The sequence below is a fragment of the Lissotriton helveticus genome, chromosome 8 (assembly GCF_964261635.1).
Source record: "Lissotriton helveticus chromosome 8, aLisHel1.1, whole genome shotgun sequence".
NCBI lineage: Eukaryota > Metazoa > Chordata > Amphibia > Caudata > Salamandridae > Lissotriton > Lissotriton helveticus.
In genome coordinates, this window is record NC_136069.1 from 422,947,110 (window position 1) to 422,971,892 (window position 24,783).

The window sequence follows — 24,783 nt, forward strand, 5'->3', positions numbered from 1 at the left end:
TATTAATCCCTCCAACCACCAATGTCCTACCACTAGCTGGATCAAGGGGAGATGCCCAAAGACTGGAACCAATCCCCTTCCCCATCTTGCATTCTTACTAGACAATCCATGGTGTTATACATCTACTATCTCATCTGCTGTCCCAGCCGTCGCAAGTGGCAAATAAACACTTTCTGTTTCCGACTCTTCGGTGGCTCGTCCTAATAAGCCCTTCTCCGATTCTGGCGCCACCAGCGATTCTGTTCTGTTCTGTTCTCCTGCGAAATGGCCGTAACGGTCTGCAAAGCGGCAGAGCTTTCTTTCACCGTCTGTGTCTCCTTAGGTTTTTGAGCTGCAGGGCGGTGTCTTCTGATGCGCTGTGATCGGCGAGGATGTGGCCCCTCCGCCAGTGTGCTCGTGTCACGCCCCGCTCCCCCCGTGCCCCCTCTGTACGACTCCAGCCAATTCCAGGCTTCCGCAGGGCTGTCTTGGAAGTACGTCTTGCCATCCATGGCTATCTTGAGGCGTGCCGGGAACATCAGGGAATACTGGAAGCCCTCGTCTCGGAGCGCCCTCTTGACTTCCAAGAATAAAGCTCTGCGGCGCTGTACTTCGAGTGTGTAGTCGGGAACAGTGTCACTTTGCCATTGCCCACCTTGTACGGGCCCGTGGTGCAGGCCTTGTGTAACAGGAGGTCCTTGTCTTTGTAGTGAAGCAGTCTAGCCACCACTGGTCTGGGCGGCCTCCCGGGAGCCAGAAGCCGAGCCGGAACTCTATGTGCTTTATCAAGGGTATAGAACGATGACAGGCCTTCAGACGCAACCTCCGTTCTCAACCAAGCCTCCAGGTAATCCACCATGTTGGTCCTCTCCACTCCTTCCGGCAGCCCTACCACTCGGACGTTATTCCTTCGATTCCTCCCTTCGGCGTCTTCTGCCCTCCGCTCCAGGGTTTAAATCGGTTCTGGACATCCATCTTCTGAGCTTCCATCGCCTTTTGGGCAGGCTCCAGGGTCTCCAGGGCGACTTCCGTCTGCTTCACCCTTTCAACAAGGTTAGAATGATCAGCTCGGATTAATCCTAGCCCTTGTGCCACATGTGCAATGTCCAGCTGGAGAGCTTCCCTGGTGTCGGTAATGGCCTTAAGTATTTGATCCACTTGTTGTTGCAACATCCCCTCTGGTTGTTGTGTGGGCCCTTCCTGCTTGTCTGACGTGCCTGTATCTTCTTCCAGATCAGGGGCGCACCCGCCTGTTCCCTCTGGGTTTCTCCATTAGTAATTGTGGTGTAAGTTCCAGCACCCGGGCAAACCCCCTTTCAATATCCAATGTTGTGCGTGCTCAACGCCAGTAGTAGGCTCGTGCTTCTAGCAGTAGGGGCTGTCCTCGCCTACTCAGTACTCCCCTCTCACCTTGTACGTTTCCACCCCGCTGGCTCACCCCTCAAGCACCTCCAGCTGCAGGCTGCTCAATGCACCAACTCTCTACATAGTTTTCACCCAGTGCTGCAGTTCAGATATAAAGCAGTGCTCCACTGGGGACCTGGGCCTCTCCTGGTGACAGTGCTTCGCCCTTAGGTGTTGGGGACTTGTTCCAGGGTCTCGTGCAGCCGTTATAGTCCTTTCCAGAATCTCCCCTATTATACACACTCCACTGCCCCGTCCTCTTCTCTTCAATGCAGTTGCCCACCACTCACTTCCACGTGCAGAGTCTCAGTCAGTATACCCCCTCTCGCTTCCTTATGTGTGTAATCTCTTATGGCACGGCACACAGAGGCACGAGGAGGTCCTCTATGTACTGGGGGGTGGGGGCCGAGGCACCAAACTCCTTAGCAGGGGCGGTACTGCACCATCCGCTTCTTAGTGCTCCAGGGACCTTCTGCCGCACCTTCTAAAATCCCATAGCTTCCCCACGCTTCCACATACAATGAGTGGGCTCATCTCTTCTCGGCTTCTGCACCTGTACAGCGCCCCGCAATCGGCTTCGTAACCTACAGCCCCCGGAGCCCGCCCCGCAGTCCGCCACCGTGCAGGAGCCCACTCAAGGTTAATCTCTTCTCGTTCGCGCCCAACTGCACTAAACAGTCTGTTTCACAGTGCTGGCATTTTCATTCACACAGGGGCCCAAGACAGCGGACCGCATCGCCACTCGGTAGTCTGCCCTCTGCCCATCTTCCTTAGTGGCGCTTCAACAAAACAGTCAATGTGTCAGGGCTCCACCCATGCACCTTAAGCCCTGTATCCTCTCAAGGCGCTGCTTCGACACCTTCTGCTAATCTGGAATATTACTGGCGCCACCTCACCTCCCGGCGGTCGCCCGCCCTCGTGCACACCTTCAGCTCCTATGCGTTATCGACCGAGAGAGCCCTCCTGTGTCCTCTCCGCAATACACCCCTGCCAGCGTTATCCAATCTGCCAGTCCTTCAATGCAGGCATATGCGGTAATGTCTAGCGCTGCCTGCCGCCTAGTGAGCTCCCCTTCTCACCAGGCGCTCAAGATGGCGGACCACCCCTCCGGTATGCAGGTCGCACAGAAATCGATCTTCCCAATGGGCTCCCCAGCACCCCGTCCGGTGCTTTAAATCAATTCTCGCGTCTCTGCTGGGCTGCCTCCTCAATCTACGGTCGCATCGTAATCTTCTCCCATCTGCCAGCTGCTGCGATCCGGGTCGACAGCAAGCCCTCTGTGCCGCGTCTGCAATAAATGGCCCCAAACCTTCAGAGCCCCCCAATGTTATTGTGGCAGCTGTGCTAGCGGTATCACCGACGAACGGGCCCCGTCGATCTCCGCTGCTCCCGCAGAGAGTCTCAAGGCCGCCTCTCAGTGTCTTCGCCAAGTCTGAAACTCCGCCATTGCCGCCATCTTGTGCCTTCCTCAAGCGATCGAGCCGCCTCGTCAGTTCCTTGGCCAGCGGGGCATTAAATTTCCCCGTCGATGCTGCGGGGGGCCCCAGCCCCCTGCCGACGCCTCTCCAGGCGCTTAGGGGCTCGTTTCAGTGTCCCAATTCAGGATTATTATCGGGGTCGGCGCGGAGCTCCAAGCTCACACGTCTTCCCTCATCCGCTCCGTGGCCAAGCCCCCTGGGTCCTTAATCTTTGTATATATCAAAGAAAAGCTAAGCCTTCAAGGTGTGTAAAAACATGACCAAATAGGAATGTGGCTCCCAAAATGGCATTCAATCTGAAGAATCACAAATTGTCCTCTAGCAACAACGGTCTTTGTAGGGATCAGCAATTGGCCTTGTATTACGTTAGTGAAAGTTCTCAAAAAGACGATTGGTTTTAAATATTCCAGTCTTTAAAAGTGATTCTCTAGTGCATCAGAAGTCAATATTGTCTTTGAATTTTCTGCTTCTTTTGACACAGTGGACTGCTGCTCTCTTCCATTGCAGTTATAGGTTCAACACTTGCTTGGTTCTTGTTCTATCCCTCTGATCTTTCCAACACTGCCTCCTGAGCTGGCCAACACTTGTAATCTCTCACTTCTCGTCCGCCATGTGGTATCTCAGGGGACGATAAGGGGCCCTCTTCATCACTTGATTTACTCTACCGTATCCCCTTTCTTATTTGTTCTACTGGACTATCCCTGCAATTTCTCCACAATTAAATCTCAAATATTCATCTATGTTAATTCCCAATATTCTACTCCTAAAGACTTTGGGTCTAATTATCACTTTGGCGGTAAGGGCACCGCAGTCACTTTTCAGCAATTCGACAGCCCACTTCGTAGGCGGTCCGACCGCCCTATTATGAAGCTAGCTAGAACACTGCCTCCAGACCGACACCACCGCCAATATCAGAGCTCCTGCGATGGTGGCTTGAGATGCAGAGGCGGCCTATGGAGGAGGTGCAGTCATTTTCCCCGCCGTTCGAATTATGACCTGCCTTTCTGCCAACCTTTTCCTGGCAGAGACACCGCAGTGCCAGAGACGACGGAAAGGCAGGTAATGAGGGGAAAAACGGTCTCCAGGATGAATGTGGGGTTGCAAAATGTTACTGGTACTTATGTTTTTACCTCCAATGTCTTCAGGTCGGGTGCGCACACTTTTTCTCTTAAACAAAGTAATGCAAGGAAGAAGTGCGTCCGACTGGCTAGAGGCAGTGTAGCATGGCTTGCAATGGCTTCAGGTTCATTAACCGAGCCGAAGCGTACTGCTGCCATGACTCCGCTGCTCTCACACCGCCAGCCCTGAATTTTCTGAACAGCCGCCGGGGCGGGCTGGCAGTAAAACCGCCAAAGTTGTAGTCGGCCACTTAATCTTTGGTTCTCTCACCTCTATCCAAGCATGGATTCCACTTAAATACTTGTGTCTATACCCTTTGAAATATTTTTCTTTTCTTCTCGCTCTCCATCTTCAGGTCTCTGTCCGACATCTGTTGCCTTCCACCTGTCACACTTTCTTTGTCTTCTGCTGCCTGCATTCTTAATGACATTTTCGACTCCTTCCCCTATTCTGTACATATTGTCACTAAAGCTTGCACCTGTCATTTCCATCTATACAACCTCTGTAAAGTTCAATACTATCTTACTTTCATTACTACTAAAATTTTGATCTCTACTATCATCCTTTACGGTTTGGTACTGTTTCTCTCTCGTACACAGACTCTTATTACGAGATGCCTGTAAATTGTAATGGGGTGGTAAAGAGAGTTACCAAGCCCATTTGAATTCTAGGTTTTTGTTTTTCACTCAGAGATGTTGGCTGCTAAAAGCAATCAGAAACACTGTGTCAAACTTAAGGGGAAAAATACGGGAACAGGCCCAGAAACACATGTAATTTTAACAGGCCATTTGTAATAAGAGCCTTAGGGCCTGATATAGAGTTCGGCAGAAGGATTACTCCATCACAAAGGTGAAGGATATTGCATCCACCGTATTACAAGTGTCTTTGGATATAATTGCACTTGTAACATGTCGGAAGGGATATCCATCATATTTGCGACTGAGTTACCCATCCTCCGAACTCTAAATCTAGCCCTAAGGCTTCATGCTTACTATCTTGCACTCTTCAATCTATCCTTAGCTCCTCTATACGGCTGCTCTTTAATGTCTTTACCACAGATTACACTCTTATCACTCTAGCATCTCTACAATGGCTCTCTTTAAATCTTGCACCTCTTTTGTTTTTCTTTACTATTGAATTTGAATGTAACCACTATTTATCCCCCGCCCCATGTCTCCAAACCTGACTCTATATATATTCTGAACCGTGACATTAGCTTCTTTTCCAGGGCCTTGTTGCTGCCGCTTGTCCAATATTGATCAATCTTGCTTTTGATAGCTACCCCCTCCGCTGGCTCATAAGCAATAAAAGGACTTGCACCTTTTAATCTCTTTGCATCTAGTCTAAATTCTTCCATCTTGTATTCAATAATCATCCACAGGCATCTGCTCCTCAAAGCTAGTTTTCCTGTTTCATTAATTTATCACTACCATGTTTGCTACAATTTCGTGCTGCTGATACTACAAATTTGGACAACGTACCTTACAAATGAAATTACATTAGGACTGGAACAAAGGAGTTTATTACAGATCAGATCTGTGGGGTAACCATGATGCAGTACGTTAAGAAGACCAGGATGAGCTACATTGTTCTTTGTGTAGGTCGCAAAACATTGTTTTAAACCAATTATGTTCAGGTTCAATATTGTACAAACTCTCTGCTTATCATTACCATAGCCGTATATAGTATGTTAATTTTCAGTTCCACGAAATATGTTTCCCTCTGACCAAAAAGAACAAAGTCCATCTCTAAAAGGCAAAGTGCCTAGCTAGATTTAATTGTAGTTTTTATTAAAAGTAAATATGTGCTTAATGCGAAAACAAACTATTATGCAAAACAAATGTTTAGAGGACTTTAGAGAGCTATCTATGAAATAACGACATGGCAAACATCCAGCAGCACATCACATGACAAAGCACAGTCCTTATTTCTTTCAATATTTTACAGTTAAGTAGCCATTTCAATCAATCAACCAATTAGGGTTCTTATAGAGCGTGGCTAATCACCTGTTAGGGTCTCAAGGCACTTTTAATTCAGTAAACAAATCTACAACTCTATTTGAATAGCTAAGGATCAATGAAATATTCAGTAATGTTAGTTGCATGTGCGAGATGCATCTGCTGTATATGAGGGCAACCTGATGATAATCATTGGCAATGAGGTAGAGGAGAAGAAACCTGATTTGCCAGTCAAAAGAAGGTACACAATCAAACACTGACCCTCTACATTGAGCTGCATGGGGGCATTCTTACTGCCTTGGAATGAGCTAATCTTACATTCATCCGAAGTTCAGTGCATGAATAATTCAAGCAGAGCTCTAAAATCACTTTTAAGAGATTAATAAAAAAGTTTTGCTTAGCAGGAAAGCATAGACCTTGTAAGCAGAATCTTTCAACATTCATCATAGGCTACAAGTAACTGAGGGAGAGTTATTTCTCTGAGGTCAGTAATTTAGTCAAATTTTCTGCTACTGGGTGTCACTTCACTTCTGATCCAGTCCCTTTGTTCCAAAGAGCGGCACTGTTTCCTTACAATCTAAAACAGACTTAGGGTGCTCCGAGGCTGATAAGACTTAGCTAAGTCTTTGTGATGGGCAAATAAACTACAGCCACATTCTTAATTGACCGTTATAAACTTCTCCTTATAACGGGGTCTACTGCCTGTTCCTGGAGATGATCAAACAGGTCCTCTAATACTCCCTATTGATATTTCATACCTTCCTCAGCACTGAGATCCTCAATGGGCAAGCTTCTTTCACCTAGCACATAAAATGACAAAAGAAAATTGACACAAGTATTGATAAATCAGTGTCACCGGAGCTTTCCAGCTATTCGACACGTTTTCTGGAAACAAATGCTAAGTTGTCTCATAATCTTACTGTCAATTGATTACTCAACATCAGAGTTGTCAGTGCCAGAATTATTCAATGATTCCCGCGTACAAGGATCTTTTGAAGTCCCAAAGATATCTGACTACACAATAGAGAAGAATTACTCCTAGGGAAATGAAGAGCCCACATTTTTCCATCAGTGCTCTTAGTCACAGGTTTTAGACTTTATTCATGAAAACAACTGCTGAACTGTACACTCCCGTTCTCTGAATCAGACACTCTCTCTGAATAATTCCAAACCTTGCTGTAGCTCTAATTTTTATCAGGTCACTACTGCTTCCATGTTCCTATCCACAAGTGTAAATTCCAAGGATTATGGTGCTATCCAACTAGATTTTGGTGATATGCCTTATGCCACCCCCATTTGCGGATGTGAAACTGCAGATAATTTTGTTGTTTCCACATCCACCTGCTGTGGTTTGAAGAGAGGGAGGGATGAAGAAACAATAGCCTGCAAAACAAGAATTCCTTGTTCTGGGGTTGCCATTGCAATTAACTTATTGAAGGACAGGAATCATTTATGTTTTCTATCACTTAAGGTTGTGTTAAGCAGAAAATCCTAATTTGCCTAATTAAATAAAGTTGAATGTTTTGCTTGTATGCCTGTAAATGATGACAACTTAAAACACCAAGAGCTCTATTATATAAAGTGACACCGAGGTACAGATGGCATTTGTGCAGATTTCTTGTGCACAGAGGGCACAATGGTAATACAGAAATGGGTGTGTCGGTGCATGCAAATAAGAAAATGCTTTGCACTTATAAAGCATTACAGATGCTGGTGCAAAGGTGCCACAGTCAATGTGCCACCCGAGGGTAACCCTTGTGAGGGTAACCCTTGTGAGGGGCACACATACGCGGCATCCTCATTCAGGAAGGTAGAGTAATTCACTGCACTCAATGGTAGGAGGATTTCTGCCCCATTCCAATGGAGGCTGGGTCGCCACATCCAGTTAATGACGGACCAGTAGCTTCAAAGAGCCGGCGGTCCGCCTTTCTATAATACGCTGTCCTTTGTGTGTTTTTCTCCCTCTTGCTTATGGTCAAAAGTATGTGCCAGTCCTCAAAAATGCAGTACAAAAGACATTGGTTCTAGACCTATTATTTTAAAGGATATGAATCAAACCTACAATAGTTATTGAAAACAGCTTCTTGAGCATGCACACTGTTAGATCACGGTAGTCAATACATCTAATAAACTTAAAGTGCAACAACCAAAATTTGTCCAAGATAACAAGGGTTTATTCCTTCATAATTAAATCAACAGTATCTAATTCAATGCCAGTCTAAACATACAACACCGTGAGCGCTGCCTCTACTAAAGAGATGTAGTTGCAATTTGGTTCTAAATGGTTATATGTTATTGAGGTACTATTCTACTATAACAAATTTACCATCACAGCCACAAGATTTTTGGCATAACTTGATGAGTCCACATTTGAGTCTTCCCATGGCTGATTTCAATGCCTTAACTTAAACAAGCATTTGCAATGCAATAGGTCTCGCATTAGGAAAGTTTGAGCTATTGGTATTGTAAATGGCAAAGTTTTTATTTATGTTTTTTGTTTTTTTAATAGCTAAATTAATAGCTTCGTCATTTACAATGCCAATAGTTATAACTTTCGCAAATGTGATACCTATAGCATTTGTAATGCAATATGTTTTGTATTTACAAACCGCGAGAGGACAAAAAAAAGCTCCGGACCACCGCCTCCTCCCAGGCCTTCAAAAGGGACCTCAAAGTTCTCCTCCTCCAGAGACACCTCCAAAAGTAATTCACGTCCTCTTGCTATTTGTGAGGAAGACTTCCCACTACTGATAATTTCTACTTTCCATGACCATGGAAGTGCCTTGCCAGTGTATGCCTGTGATTGGAGGGTTTGCCTTTTTGCAGTATTTTCCATGTACTGGTGTTCGGTGCCCTTTTGTAACATGCACACACCACTCTGCCCTTGCAACACACGGCTGCTACCTCTCACATGTCTTTGCCTTTGATACTTGCACAAGTGCCCCCTTGCCCATGTAACGCTTGTTCCTGAGCCTGAGTGTCTAGCACTTATTGCAGGACTATACCTCTAATTATACTCTGTTTTCTCTTATAACTGCACACTTGTCACTTTCATTTCCTCTTGTGCACTTTTGACTACCTCATGTATTTTGTTTGCTCACGATTGTCACTATTACCTTTACTACCTCATGTATTTTTGGTTGCTCATAGTTTTTACTACCTCCTGTATTTTGTTTGCTCACAATTGTCACTATTACCTTATGTAAGTAACGTATGTTTTTGCAACCTGTTCTTTTGTAATGTTTCTCATTATGTTTCATTTCTGTTCCTAATGTGAAGCGCTCTGACGCCTTCGGGTAAAGTCCGCGCTATATAAAAATGCATAAATACATAAATAAATAAATACCGCCTTCGGGTAAAGTCCGCGCTATATAAAAATGCATAAATACATAAATAAATAAATACCGCCTTCGGGTAAAGTCCGCGCTATATAAAAATGCATAAATAAATAAATACCGCAAATCAAACATCCTCGTTACTCTGCCGGCCTGCGACCAGGAAGTCAGGCAGGCCGGCGCGACAACCGGAAACAGGAAGTAGGAGGGCTGGAGCCTACCCCGCCTCCCACGGAAGAGCCGCGATTGTTTGGAGCACCGGAGCAGGCAGGAGCCTACCCTGCGCCCCGGTGCCAAAGGAGGGAAGAAGAGTCCTGCTGCCGGGCCCTGCAGCTGAGGAAAGCCGCCGCACGAAGGAAGCCGGTGAGTGGGTTGCTGAGCTGCGGGGGGGGGGGAGCATGTGTGTGCGCGCGCGCACGTGTGCGGGGGGGGGGCGGGCTGTGTATGTGTGTGTGCGTGCGTGCGTGTGTGTGTATGTGTCTTGGAGTGCGTGTGTGTGACTGTGGGGGAGGGGGTGTGTGTGTGAGCGAGTGTCTGTCTGCGCGCGCATGTGTACGGCACGGGACGCGACGTGCGCGTTCGCGCACACGAATCCAGTAACAAAAGCTCGTACACCCTCTTGTCCTCCTTCCCCCCAGACTGATCGCTATTCGTCTCCAGCTGGACACATGCATCTTTGCGGATGCATTGCCAGCGAGACCCAAAAAGTACAACTTTCAAAAGGAAAATCTTGAGTGTGCAAAGTGTCCTGTAGACAGAGGGGGTTGTATTGTTCGAGAAACTCAATTCATTCTTTTGCATTCTTCTAACCATGCCTGCCTCATTACAGGAATTAAATAGTGCATATTAAATGTTTGGTACTCAATTTGTGCCTCTACCTCTGTGTGTGTCACTAAATTTCCATTCTTCCAGCTATGCAAGAAGCCCCTAACCAACTGCTGTTATGACTCTGGGTGAGATGCCTCTAGTATATACTTCTTCATTGGACCATCTAGCCTTAAAGAGTGGCCGACCTGATGGAGACTGATTTTTAGGCAACAATCTGGAAGAAATCTGTTGCTTCTCCACCGCTGGTGATCACAAACTATGCTTTGACCTGCCGGTGGCGTGAGGGAAAGCTAGGGAGTTTCAATATGGGAATGGCTGGGTGCTTGTGTGATAACTGTGTGCACATTGTTCAATGCCTATGTAAATTTCTAAGAATAAACAAGCTTTTGCAATCCAATAGGTCTCGCATTGACGAGAGTTTGAGCTATTGACATTTCAAATGACAATGCCTTTTATTTTTGTTTTTGTTTTTGAAACATAAATATAAGGCATTGTCATTTACAATGCCAACAGCTTACACTTCTGTAAATGCGAGACCTATTGCATTGCAAATGCATGTTGAAACTGTGATCGCCGTCCAGTTCTCTGCCGACAAAGAAAAAGAACACTTTCTCTGTCATTTCCAGTCTTACTTCATTCCAAGCAGAAGCGCCAAGACTACCCTAACGAATATCAGCAAGGACCAGTGCCAAGACTCTGTCTAGATCTTCAATAACCGATCGGCGCCCTTGAACACAGTGAACCCTGGTTCATGACCTCCTAATCAATAGAGGCGATAGCTATGCATTCATTTAGGTAATTCATAGTAAATTGTACAGAACATATAAAAATAGGTTACTTTTGCTCATACAAAGGAACTGTGGCCTTGTACGGAGACCTGCAGGATTCACACGATCATCGTACTGAAATGATGAACTACAATTTAGGTTAACACTTGTAAGCTGACAACCAAATCAAAATATTCAAGGATCTGGAGAATCGCTACAATTTTAAAGAGAGCCTCTCACATGTAAATTAGTGGGTAAGACAAAATTGTCTTTGCATCAGTACAGTAAATACAGAAACCTTTCTCAGACTGTGCAGACATGTAGGATTAAATGGTTGATTTGTGCTACTCCAGTTCCCTCAAGTAAAGTTAGAAACTTGGAATGCATATTGAAATCCAAATTACCCAACATTATGGATGCAAACAATGTACCCAAGAACAGTTTTAAAGCCTTTGATGCATTTGTGAATACTCCATCTCCTATAGACATCATTAAATTACCCTTGCACTTGCAGTGATCCTATTGATAGTGCATGTTAAAACAGAGTTTAAATAGGTGGCTTCTGTCAAAGTCATTGTGCAAGTTCCAAGGAGTGTGAAACTACTGCACTCAGCACACATCATCTTCGGGAGAAGAAAGAAGGATCACATGTTGACTGCACAGATGTATGTCCACTTATTCCAAGTCAAAGAAAAAATCAACTTGAAACTCTCCTTAACTGTCCACACAACGCTGCATCTGGAATTATGTAATTACAACGAATACATAACAGAGAAAACCATTACTGGAAATCCTCTGCAATGAAAAGGCATTATGTAGGAACGTTCATGTAAATCGTTATGTTTTATTTGCACTGAGATCAGTTGTTTACTTTGTTGTAATTATGTTAGGTTTACAGTTGTGGGGAGTAGAACTATTTAGGTACATTTTAGGATGATGTCTAAGTTTAAAATAAACATAGGGTTAGTGATACTCTACTATTCTCAGAAAATGGCCTTGGAGTAACGGTCTCCTCTGGAATGACAAAGTTCCTTTGCACAATGCTCCTCCATAAGAATACATGCTGCCGAAAATGCCACCTGTGTTTTTATCTCCTCGCTTAACTTTCCACTCGGAGTGCTTTGACTCTACTGTTCGCTGTGCTAGCTCTATATAAAGACACTACATGGACTACATAGTAAATCCAGAAGTAAGAACGAAAACACACACACTGCATCTACTCGGATGGCATCCACTCGTGTACATACCCCTGATGGGGTGGAGAAAAGCAAGGTATAGTTCATGATATAATAGCTTCAGTTAGTATTCAAAACTCTTTTCACTGGTCTGCATTCTGCCATTCCCAATCTGTATCTCAGTAAACATCACTTTATTCCAAAAAATAACAATTCTGTACGTTGTATCTGCTATAAACGTTCTTGAAAAATGTAAGAAGGATGCCTTCTCTTCTAAAGCGTTATTTTCAACATAATGGCAACAAGACGTACGTTATTTTTTTCAACTAACGGATTTGAAATGAGCATGCAGACTTCATAATGCTTTAATACGATCCAGGATAGCACGCCTACGTGTTCTATTTCACGGAGGAAAGCCATAAATGGCCATTTCAAATAAACAAAATGCAAGAATTACTTAAGTGATAAAAGATATAAACTACAAAATGAGGAAGTCGGCAACGGAAAAAAACTAACAAACAATGCAAAACATGACAGAGAGCAAATATTTGTTTTTTTTCGGTGAAGACTGTGTCCAGCCTAATAAGACGTACAAAAAACACATCATACAGACATTTAACCCACAATCATAAAAAAACCAAAGTCAGGAAAATGTTTTGAAATGATTAAAAACAAAAAATGCACAAAATGGAGAGAAAAAACACGCAGTACTGTCAAGTAAGTCATCCTAACGACTTGTTAATTGAAATGGCTGCAAACACAAGCAACTATATTTTCCTTTGTATTGGGGAGGCATGTTGCGGGCGAATTGCCGATGGTGGGGGCGGGTGAGGGGGGTTAGATGAAGTACTAGTAAAGGATACGGGTAGTAACTGGCTCTGTGCTGTGCTTGCATGGTGCTCTGCGAGCAGGGAATCTAGCTGCGCGGAGCCCGATATTCACTACCTGGCAGTGGCATAAGTAGGACATGAAGGACAAACCCTGAACACTTAGCTCATGGACTGTCGTTGCACAGCTTGCCCATGCCCTCCCCTGGAATCAGCTGTGGCTCCGGTGTCTCTTTACGCTAAGGGAAGGCAGGGCTGGTCACCTCTGACTTTTCAGACGGGGCAACCAGATTCCTTCCGCCATCTTGATAACCAGAGACGCCGCTACCCTAGCAACGGTATCCCCTGGCAATAGTAGCACTAGAGACAGAGACGCGGGGCGACTTCTGACAACCAATAGCCGAAGGACAATGTACTGCCTACGCAGTGGACTGGATTGCACGGCGCAGGTCGTGTCAAGGCGTGTCACTCTAAGAAACCAGCGGCCACATTTCGGTCTCCTAAAACGTGTTCAAGGCAGCATACTTCCATCGACACTCTTCAGTATCGTTTGCCGACACTCGCTTACAGCCGCTCCTCGCGCACACCGGCTCCTGCTGCAGCCTTGCGCATGCACCTTGAAGCAATGACATGTTTACATCAGACAGACATGCGCGAGACAAAGAAAGACTGTGAACACCTAGCCAAAAGCGGACAAAAACTGTAGTTAGTGGCTGCTGCTTCCAGACTGCACGGAAGTCAGTTTCACACCAACAGCCACTAAAAAGCCAACAAACAGGAGCTATGGCAACATACGACAAATGACAAGCTGCAGGAGAAACTACAGGCTGCTTACCAACACACAAAAATTACTTGATGCCTCGTAGAGGCAGCGCATGCGCTGCCTATGCGAGACCTAAAAATAATACAAATATTCTTTTACATATTTTTTTACACACCCTGCTTCTTTTTGTTTGGAGACGTGCTGTGCAGGGATAACTTGAGACTAAAATTGGAGTTCACCAAATGGTGCTTATTAAGTTCTTAAGCATTCCACAAAATGTCAGGAAGGCACCATTTGTAATAAATTCAACAAATTTGTCCATATATGATTAGTTAAATGTTTATCAAATATGGTGTATGTACTGTCAATGAGGCGATGAATTTGCTATTTATTATGGAGTCTGCTGATATCTGTTTTTTACTGCCACCTTCCTAAATTGTTCTATCAAAGCACGTAAAAGTATGCTATTTTAGGAACTCTGTATTTTATACTTTATGTGTTTTGTATTTTACGTGTGCTGGATATTGCTATATTTTAATCGTATATGTTTTGTGCTTTTATGGTCATTTTTATGTGCCGAATAAAGCTTCATGAATTGAATTGAATTGATTAGTTAAATGATTTTACTGCATCTCTTTTAGCATCCTCAGAATTTAAGAAAGTCACTTGCAAACGAGCTCTCTGAGAACCCAATTTAAGTTGAATAAATGCGACCTGCTCAATACATGCAGAGTCTGGATGTTTTGCTTAGGAACAAGATTTCACATATTTCAACTAATTGCTGCTGTTTCAAAGGTCTTCAGGCACTTCAGCAACATAAACTGATGTCATAATAGCTATAGCAGGATTTAAATATACTAACGGTTCAGGGCTAGTTTCAACAGCTGAGCAAATTAAGTTGGTGAAAAGAAAGGCGCTTCGGGATTTAAATCATAAATTACTGAATGAGAACATGCAGGCAATATAACTGTCACCATATCTTGAGTCAGATAGCTCAACAATGATTCAACCACATTGTTCGCAGTGTGTGAGTAAACACTGCTTTGGAGGTTGCAAAAAGAACTAGAAACAAACTATTTTTCATCACAACCTGACTGCAGATTTAATAGCTAACTGAAACAAGCATTTGCAATGCAATCGGTCTCGCCTTTGGGACCTTATATGTATTTAGCTATGCAACACATTAATATGGGTGCTGAAACATCTACTGTTCTTTAACATAGAGGGAAAGTAAGCACCAAACTGCGTGACACGCCAGGTATGGGAACACATGGAGAGAAATATTGCCTTTCAGCGGGAAATGGTATAGTCCAAGCTCTGTTTTTAATATGAAATCAGGGACTTCGGTGGTCATATCACTGAAAATACAAGATTTGAAAAAAATATTATTGTCTACCGGTGCTCCTGGAAGACAATTTCTATGGACTGGAATCTAGAGAATGTTAAAGTGATTCTGGTATTTTACTGACCTCTGCTGGTTGTTTTCTATCAAGAAAGTTAAATAGAGGCAGTTTCCAGAAAAAATAAAAAAATAAAAATACCTCAGCAGAAAGCAATCCTGGTATTTTACTGACCTCTGCTGGTCGTTTTCTAGCAACACAGTTAAATAGAGGCAGATGAACAGAAAAAAAAGTCCCTAAGCGGAAGCAGACAAGTCATTGGGATGATCTCCAGAGCCCACAAAGTAAATACACATATAAGTATATACTAAAGTATATAAGTATATACTAAAGAATATACAAGAGGTCTCAAATGCTTGACCTAAAAAGTGTGTCTTGGATGAGGCTACATATTTTTTGGCAAAAACAGGACTCCCAGGGATATTGTACTCCTTGGTCCTTTTATAATAGGGTTTAATTTGAGAGTTAATACAATATCTTGGGCTTTCTTTGCTTCATGAGTGTCACTTTCCCCCTGAAGGAAAACCCTTTTAGTTCAGTCAGGAGGAAGACTTTGACTTTTGGGTTTTCGTGTTTTTTGGTGAAGTACCATGAGTATATATTTTTGTTTTGCTCTACTTTAGTGCCTTTGGTTTATTCCTGGAAAACATTGTTGTTCATTTCCTAGAAAGAAGAGGTAGAAATGAAATAGGATAAACTCAGTAAGGGCAATGTCTGAGGTACAAGACCAGCGCTGGCTTACTAGGTAATCTGCGGAGACCATCCAAGTTTTAAAGGGCATCACAAAAAACTAGCAGCGGCAGAGTGTGATGCTTTGATTGATTGATTGATGCTACTACATATGAACAGCAACAGAAATAAAATAAATACACTTGGAGTTAGAAAGGCATTGGCAGAGAATGGGCAAACCAGTTATTCTGGTGTGTTTCTAAGAAGGTTTATTACAAAGTAATTATCAGATATAAGAAGAATGATAACCAACACCAAAACAATTATTCTCAAATATTGAAATAATGATTTATCCATACTTCCTAATGTATCCAAATAGCATGTTCAATCATCTTAAAAGAATGTTCATAAACAGAATGATACAAAAAAGCTAACACAGCGATAGCAGGTACAAATCCGAAAATGAGAGACCATAAAACCAATTTGTATATTTCCAATATGTGACAATATAGAAATACAATAGCTCAATAATATAAAGAATTAAATATTCCTCAGATTAGCTACTGCATGACCCTCTATTCATTGCCATCCGTAAAACTGTGAACACTCTCCCAGAAACTCATGGCGAGAGTTTAATAATGCCTCAGTTACGCCATTCCTTACAAAATGCAATGATGCCCCATGTGAGTAAATCAAAAAACCTTTACCAAATGCGAAGGGAGAAATAGGCTACACATGATACTCATATTCATTAGACACTAGAAGCTACATTCGATCTTCATACATAACGGTCAAGATTCTGACAATATCATGGAATGAAATCAGCCAATCTTGACACTAAGCAGGACCTCTTTGGACGGTTGAGGAAGGTACTCAATTGATTTTATATATAAACTTATCAGTCGACAATCACTGCTATCATCTATTGTGAGAGGTGAGCAGGAGCTTAACAATCTGTCCCAGTTTTGAGGGGGCCAGCATCTAAAATATGAGACTGGGATGCCCGGGCCTCATTTGTGGGTGAGCAGCAATGGCACACCTGGCGAAGATTGGCGGCTGTTCCGGTTGCCCACCTCTTGCATTGCCTGCGTGAAAGGAATGGTAGCTTTTCCACAAGCAAAGTTGTCAGGAAAACTTTCTTTAGCACGGCAACTCTGATGCAATTCCTATCAACAATTTTCGTGTTGTGTCGTGCCATGTAAACTATGATGATCTCAGGTGAAAGATGTAGGTGTAGGGTATTTTAGTTTTATGTTTTTTGAGGACAGCCCCATCTCTGGCAATTTGTCTTTGGGAATAATGAAAGTACCAACATCCCATCATGGCATGGTGGACCTGCTGCTACATGCCATTACTTCCTCAGTTTAACTTCCCCGTAACTTTACTTCTTCACCTTTACCTTTACTTCACTTGTTATCCCTAAACTTTAACAAAATACTAATCATCTACTTAAATTTAATGATAATTTAACTATCATTTAATTACATTAAATGTCATTATTACTAACACTTACCCTGACCTTAACTGTAATTTTTAAACAATTAAAATATTTATCTTTCCCCCGCAGACTAGGCGGGGTGCTGATCCGAATGACCGGTTATAAGTGGAACCAATGTAAATTGTTTGTAATAATACTATGGTCTCAGATATACTGTTAAGTTTGTGCCAGCACGGGGGGATGAGCCACGCTAGCAACCAAGATGGCTGCGTAGGCTCCTGGCTCCACCGACCTCTGACTCCCGCCGGAATATCCTGTCATTTATCCTGTCCTTGCGCCCAGCCACCGTGTGTCTGAACCTGCCGTGAGATTAATGTTGCTATCCCGAGGTCTCTACCTGTTCGGCTGACGAAACTATGTCGAGTGGAAGTTTGCGGCCTAGATCTGCCCAGAAGCCGGGGTCTCGAGTACTGGCCTCTCCGGGTTTCAGTTCAACAACATCGGCTGTGGTGGTGTGATTGGGTCCGGTCTACCGGAGTGGAAGAAATTTTTCTTCGTTTTTTCGGATTGATGTGGAAGACGTCTGGCTGCCTTGATGAAAGTCGTAGGGGAAGGGTGACACCCTAACGGTTGCAGCTGTGGACGGGGGTCCTGCCCGGTGACCCGTTAAAGGGCCCGCTAGCATTCGCTGGGTTGGGATCTCCGCCTGCGGTGGCGGACCTAGGATATCATCGGACTAACTGATAAGTTACCCTCCGCAGTCGACCGTTCCCTACTCGCCTTTCCCCCTATGAGAGATTGAGCTCGCTAGGGGAAGCAATCATGACTGTCATTGATCAAAGAGTGGTGGAGCAGACCGAGAGCGACCTGTCGCTACGAACTGTGTTGGCAGCCATTGGGTCAATTCATGTGTACGTCGAAGGCCGCTTTCAGAAGATGGTGGCGCGCTTGTCTGAAATGGTATGAATTGGACCGGACCCTACCCCACTACAAGAAACGGTGATGACCGAGACACTCAAGATGGCCACTCTGATGGAGGATGTTGACCCCATACTCTGTGAGGTGTCAGAGCCTTTGACCAGTGTTTTGGACGATGGGAAAAAACTCGATGCCACCAATGGATTGTTATGCCTACGATCGTTGCCGACTATGGAAGGACTAATTGATGTTCCCACTCCAGAGACTTTTGATGAGAACTGTTATCGGGATGAAACTGCGTCACTCCCCTATACATCGGAGCCACTAAGATGGCGGACGAATCTACGCTGGGAGTTCATAACGGGGAAGAGAGTCTCTGGACTTAATGGTGTTCACGGCACTTTCGTTTTTCTGCTTGGTCTTGCATTGAGAACTATTACAGTTTCTTCGTACTCGGTCTGTCCTGTGGAAGAGGTGGTTTGTCCGGAGGGGACTCAGGTGACGGATCGGAAGGGGCAAGGATGAGATTGAAAGACTGGGTTTGATTTAAGTATGATAGACACAGGATTTGCTAAAAAAATTGTTTTAGGTAGGCTGGGCGGTGTTTGAAGTTTCCCTTGTAGAGACATATATTTGCTGTCCGATAGATTTCTTGATCTCAATATGGGGATTCTTGGTTCTAGCGGGGAGGAGGGGCGACCGGGAGCCCATACGAATATGCCCTCCTCCACTCCTCTTCTCTTCTTTGGTAGATTTCTCTTATAGAACCTAGTTAGATGGGGCGACAGGCACGCTGCTACTGGGGATTAGGCGATAGCCGTTTTCAGGGGTGCAGAGTGGGGGGATGGGTTTATTGTTTTCTTTTTGTTATCGCCCATATGGTTTTTTTCTCCGTTTTTCAATTTTCTCTTAGTCTTTCCTTATTCGTAATATCGGCGAAATATCCTGACTTTGGTTCCTACTTTCTAGTATCTGGTTGCCATGATACTTCCGCTGCTCTGATTTATGGGTGGAAGGGTTATTGAGGATCCGCTTCTAAACTGTTTAGCGATTATACTGATGTAAATCTCTTTTGTGCTTAATGGTGAGGGCCTCTTGAAAAATCGTACTGCTATACGTCTATCCTGTTTTTTTGTACCAATTCACTCTGTGATTATTGGATGTATATATGGCACCAGATATGTCTGTTTATTTTTGCTTTAAAACAATAAAAAGATTTATAAAATAAAAAAAAGTTTATGCCAGCATAAAACCTCGGACACACATGTCTGTATGATGTATAATGTGTTTTAACCTTGTCCCAAATAAAATGTTTTATAAAAAAAAAGATTAAAAAATATTTATCTTATTTCAAGACTGACACTAACTCATACCTAAATGAAATGACATTGAAATATCGGTGTTATCATAAATGTATGGTATCTCTAAAGCTAGCGCTATTTTTAAATTTGATTCTTTATAGAATGCAAGTTCTATACTTCTAGACCCAAAGCCATTTTCAGCACTTTCAATCTTTGTCACAATCATCATGTCACACTTGCCTGATTTAGGCATCACTTCTCATATCTTTAAGATAGGTTTCTATTGGGCACAATGTCAATAATAGTAAGTAATTTAAATTAAATTATAAAGCGTTTTAATGTTCCTCGGGGACTGAGCCTGTGCTATAGGGAAACCTCAAATAAATTAAATAATTTGTTCTTTTATCTAACCTTATTACTTTTCTTTGTCTCCCTTAACAGGATTCCAAAGCCAAAGTTTAAAAGTGGATTATTCTGATAGATCAGCCAACAGACTCCATCTCATCACTTCCAGTGGACAAATGTGGATGAAGAAAATAAACGCATAGGCACTTGGGAGGGAATCAGTGTAGAGAGCTGAAATTCACACAACTTACAATTTATAGCAAAAAAAGAGAAAAAAATGTAATTGGGAGACAGTGTTCGCTTACCTGTGTAACTGCAAATATTCCCTGGGTCGGTTTAATAAATGTAGGAATCTGTCAACTATCTTGTTCTTTCCGACACCCTAAAATGACATGAAAACAACGCCTGTCAGAACACAGTGTGGCATCACTCAGCCTGAACTTTGTACAATAATATTTTATGTAAAAATTGTTTCTGATACCAGATTGGCTTGTTGACCCCAAGATACTTACTCAAAGAGAGCGGTCAGTTTAATGAATCGCGGGACGAGCTACGAGGGGATGAAGCACACTGACAACACATCCGAGCAAGAATGTTCGGTTTGCGAAGTGAAAAGAAGATAAAGATGCGTCTCCCAGGGGTCAGTAACAGCGAGGACGGACAGTATTTATTTATTTATTTTATTTGAAAGGTTTTATATAGCGCTGGGTAGACCCGGGGTATCAGAGCGCTTTACATGTGCGAAAATAAGATTACCGGAAATTGTTCATGAGCCCAGTATAAACAATAAATAAAATCAAATGCACCATTGAGGTCTAATAAATAGAAACACAGCAAAAGCAGATACATTTAAATATCAAGTGTACTATACACATTTTTTAAACAGGTGCTAAATGCAGAGCTGCCACCTTGAAGTGGTATATATTCCTAAAAAGCAATATTTCTAGATTTGGTATTGTAAGCAAACCAAAATTGGTCAAATGTTTGAAACCAGCAATTTGGGCCAAACATTACATTCAAGGGCATTAACTGCTAAATGCAGCAACGTTGCAAACATAGTCAGTATTATGTAAATGGATGGAACACATGTGTCAGTTAGGTGGGATATGAGACCCTATGGTATATACAGACCCAATCGAGGCGCAATATTTAACATTAGAAAAAGATTAAATACCAAATAGAGGGACCAACCAACTTACAGGAAAGGCGTGATAAGTATAACCATTCACAGCTAGACTAGGAAGCAAGTGCTGTATGTTATAATTGGAAGACTGTCACAAAGTGGGCTTACCGGGAGTAAAAGCCTATTTATTTTATTTTACAGAGTTTTATAAAGTGCAAACTTGACCCGAATGATTGTGTGAGCTGTAACAATCATATCAGAAATTAAAAAAGGGAACCAGACAAGGTCCTCTAATACTAAACATGGTCCGAGATATGTAATCATGGAGCCATCATTTTAAGAAAATCAATGGATTAACATACAGTTTATTAAATAACACTTGATTCATAATCAGAAGAAGCAATTAACATGGAATTCATTAAATGATTCTTGGTCTCAGTCAAAAAGGGGGCGAACCACCAAAGAGACAATTGGTAGAGAAAAGAAGAGATATACAATCTAACAAGTGATATAAAATGACAATCTTGGTTTCTAGAAACACGGGATAACATTTATTAATCCTTAAATAAATGAGTTACATTCCTCTTAAGTACTTAGACTTAGTGTAATGACAGAACATCTCATTATCCATCTCGATTGTCACCTATTGAGCAAGCACTGTATGTCTCCTCCTCTTGGATCAAGTTTAACATGATCAATAATCTGCCATGAAACAGATGTTTCCGAGTAAAATAGGTTTGTGAAATGTGTCACTAAGGGAGCATTAAAAATCTGTCGCCGGATACGAATTTCTGTGTTGCATTCTCCTGTCTTTCAGTTTCTGAGTTATTTGGGCGATATAAATGAGATTGATTACAGGGACATTTAATAGGGTTGATGACATTCTTGGAATTACAATTTGCGACTCCACGTTATTCCTGTAACGTGGAGTTGCACCCAAATTCAGCCAAACGCCGCATGGCACAATTCTTTTCCCACAAGGCTCCAGAAAAGCTGGCACGATTTTCTAACACGGGCGGTCGCAGTCAGAAGGTAGCTGCTTGAGTAGATTTGCTACTTCTCAACTAGAAGTTCTACTTGAGCAGCAGCAAAATCAATTTGAATGCCCGCAAGCTCTTGCACACCACATGGTATCATTCGCACTGATTTTTCAGCACTGTTCGCACTACCGGCACTAAATTGCAGTGTAATGTGCATATTTTCTGCCTGTTGGTGGAAATCCAAGGAATCTCTACGTTTTTATGTAACTCAGTGAGTTACAGAGGATTTGGATGTTTTGTGCCTATCACAACGGCATGTAAGAGGAAGTAGAAAATTGCTCTTGTAAAGATATTTACCACACTTATAAATGTAATTTGTGAAACCATCACTTTGTATAGCCTGTGATGTATAGTGCCTGCTATGTATTCTGTGCTATAAATCATATGGTGTATAACACTGAATAGTGCACATTGTGCACTGCACACTGCGCCATGTACTGCACATTTTGATATCAGTGACCCATGCTAAATATGCTGCAAACTCTCATTCTAAGGCTGTGTACACCTTCTGTTCACCAGTTTCTTCATGTACAGCAGTAATCCTTCCATGTTTCTCTCTTTAGATTGTACCTCAAATCATTTACCCCTTCAAGGACATAACCTTTGTACCTGATGTCAGTCTTTTTTCATAGGCCACAGATATGCTCATGTACCAGTCACTGCAGACATGTTTAAAAGCATCACAACCCACAGAAGCCACGGTGCGGAATCTACTGGTGGGAAGTAGAAGAGAGAGGTTTTCGACTTTAGTGGGAGGATTGTTTCAAAGAAAGATGGCGGCATGGCTATGAAACCTTCAAGATGGGAGTAAACCACGAAAGGAAGGAAGTTAGACTGTCATGAACTACTGCCTGGTCATGGGGACAATTGTAGAACCTATTGGCACAAAGGGGAAACCACATCAGTAAGGGTGGTTTCCACTGGTCAAGATTTCATCTATGTGTATGGAAGTTGAAATTGTTATTTCAGGCCAAAACGTGTATGAATTAACTACTCTGAATTCTTTAGTGGAGCAGACAAGGGTTATTTGTTTGTTGTGTTTGCTTAAAAGTGGAGGAATTTTGCGTATGAAAAATTGTAAAGGGGTAAATTGCTGCAAGAAGTGAGGGTTGTGTCAGAAAGTACTGCGCTAAGATAAGTCAACTAGTATAAAATGTTGCACTAGGATTGGTTTGTGAGACATCAGGTGTTGCGTTGTGATAGGACCACAGAGGAAAAGATTGCGCTGAGATTGAGTGCAAAAATTGACATGTACCGAATTGTAACTTGGACAAAAAAGAGTATTTGAATGGAAATTGTTAATTTCATTGTATCACTGCTGTAATCATGAAATGTTTCAGAGCCCTTAGACATTTAATGAGACATGATGTGCGAGTTCTTGTCTACGAGCACAAGGAAGCTCCACAGGAAGGTTTGCTAGGTCACTATATGGTGACAATCATAGGGCTTCATCAATGTTTGTGGCTTCGTCAATGGCACACGATCACAAAAAAGGAGGGAGCATAAAGATTGCCACAGTATGGCACAGTTGATTTGAAGGCTATTGAAAATGTAAGGGGAATACTATATGATATAAAACCAACACCAAGTCCTGCACAATATGAAGCATTAAATGCTTGGGAACGTGCAGCACTTGCAAAGGAGAAAGAAAAATAACAGAACAGAGCCAAAAGAGCAGAGTGTAATAGCGCTGATGTTAAATCAGACAAAGAACAGTTTAGATGGACGAAAAGTGTAGTTGACTAGAATGTACCCAGTATTGAAAACAGAAAATCCAAAAAAGAATTGGAAGCAGGGAAATGAAAATGATGATACTGCAGGAAAAAACGATACTGCTAGTGATTCTGAGGATATCTTGGATTCCGTTATCTTCACGTCCACCAACGTATGTAGCTCCATCATCACATTCAGATGCCGCTATAACACATCTAGTGGTACAGTTGTCACAGCCCCTTTTGGACCACATTTAGTTCACATTGGGGGATCACTCCCAGCTCTTTTGATTGCCGTTGCACCTGGTGAAACAGCCACTACTGTATTTGCTCTAGGTGTTTCAGCTTCCATTGTGCCAGTTCCTGCACCAATGTCAGTTATATTATCTCAGACTTTAGCGATTCCTGTTGTATCCACACCAGTAAACATTGCCCTGCATCCTGCTGCTCCAGGAGCTGTAGGTGGAATAGCCACAACAGGATTAGTGCCAATGTCCCATATCTTACAGATTGTTGCCTGGACCCCATCGCTAAATGTCTAATATTTAAGAGAAGGGAGAAAAATAATGAGATTTTGCCCCCATGGTTTGGGGAAACTTCTGAGAGTAGAGGGATAGGAGATACAGTGACACCATCCACATGTCAAGGATGGACTAGACCCCTAGACATACTAAAACTGAAGGTGGAACTGGAAGAAATCATTTGGGGACATTTAGCCAATCAATATCAGGAAATTAACTGATATACCTGAGTAAGAAAATTACAAGGAGTGTAGCTACTACACATGAGAAATTAACAGAATTGACAGAGAAATACGAGATAGATCTCTCTAAAAATATTCCCTTGCAGAAAGGTTTCAGGGCACCATTAGATGATTAAAACGATTTTCACTATGCGATCTTCAGGATTGAAGCTACCCAGTGCCGCATTGGTTAAATGCATTCAGAAATGGAGGAATTTTGACAGCTTAGAGACCAAATGGGCATAACAGCAGGGATAGAAGAAGAAGCAATCAGACAGTGTAGAGCTAAAAGGTAAACTACCTCCAGTACCCCTAGATGAAGATGATGCTTTTATATTCCCTATTAGGGAGAGGCCAGGTGAAGGGTATGTTCATGTGCCATGGAGGTGATCTTGCAACATTCACAAACACCTTCCCTAACCTGAGAGAGAATTCTGCTAAATCGTATACCAAGGTTGCTGA

General features: G+C 42.8%; 1 protein-coding gene across 1 annotated transcript in view; it reads right to left on the bottom strand.

Moving 5' to 3' along the window:
- Positions 1-24,783, bottom strand: part of VWA8 (von Willebrand factor A domain containing 8) — a 1,418,144-nt gene that overhangs the window by 821,230 nt on the left and 572,131 nt on the right. Inside the window, exon 21 of the mRNA XM_078657276.1 lies at positions 20,010-20,086. Within this exon, the coding sequence (XP_078513402.1) occupies positions 20,010-20,086 (77 nt within the window). The remainder of the gene's footprint in view (positions 1-20,009; positions 20,087-24,783) is intronic.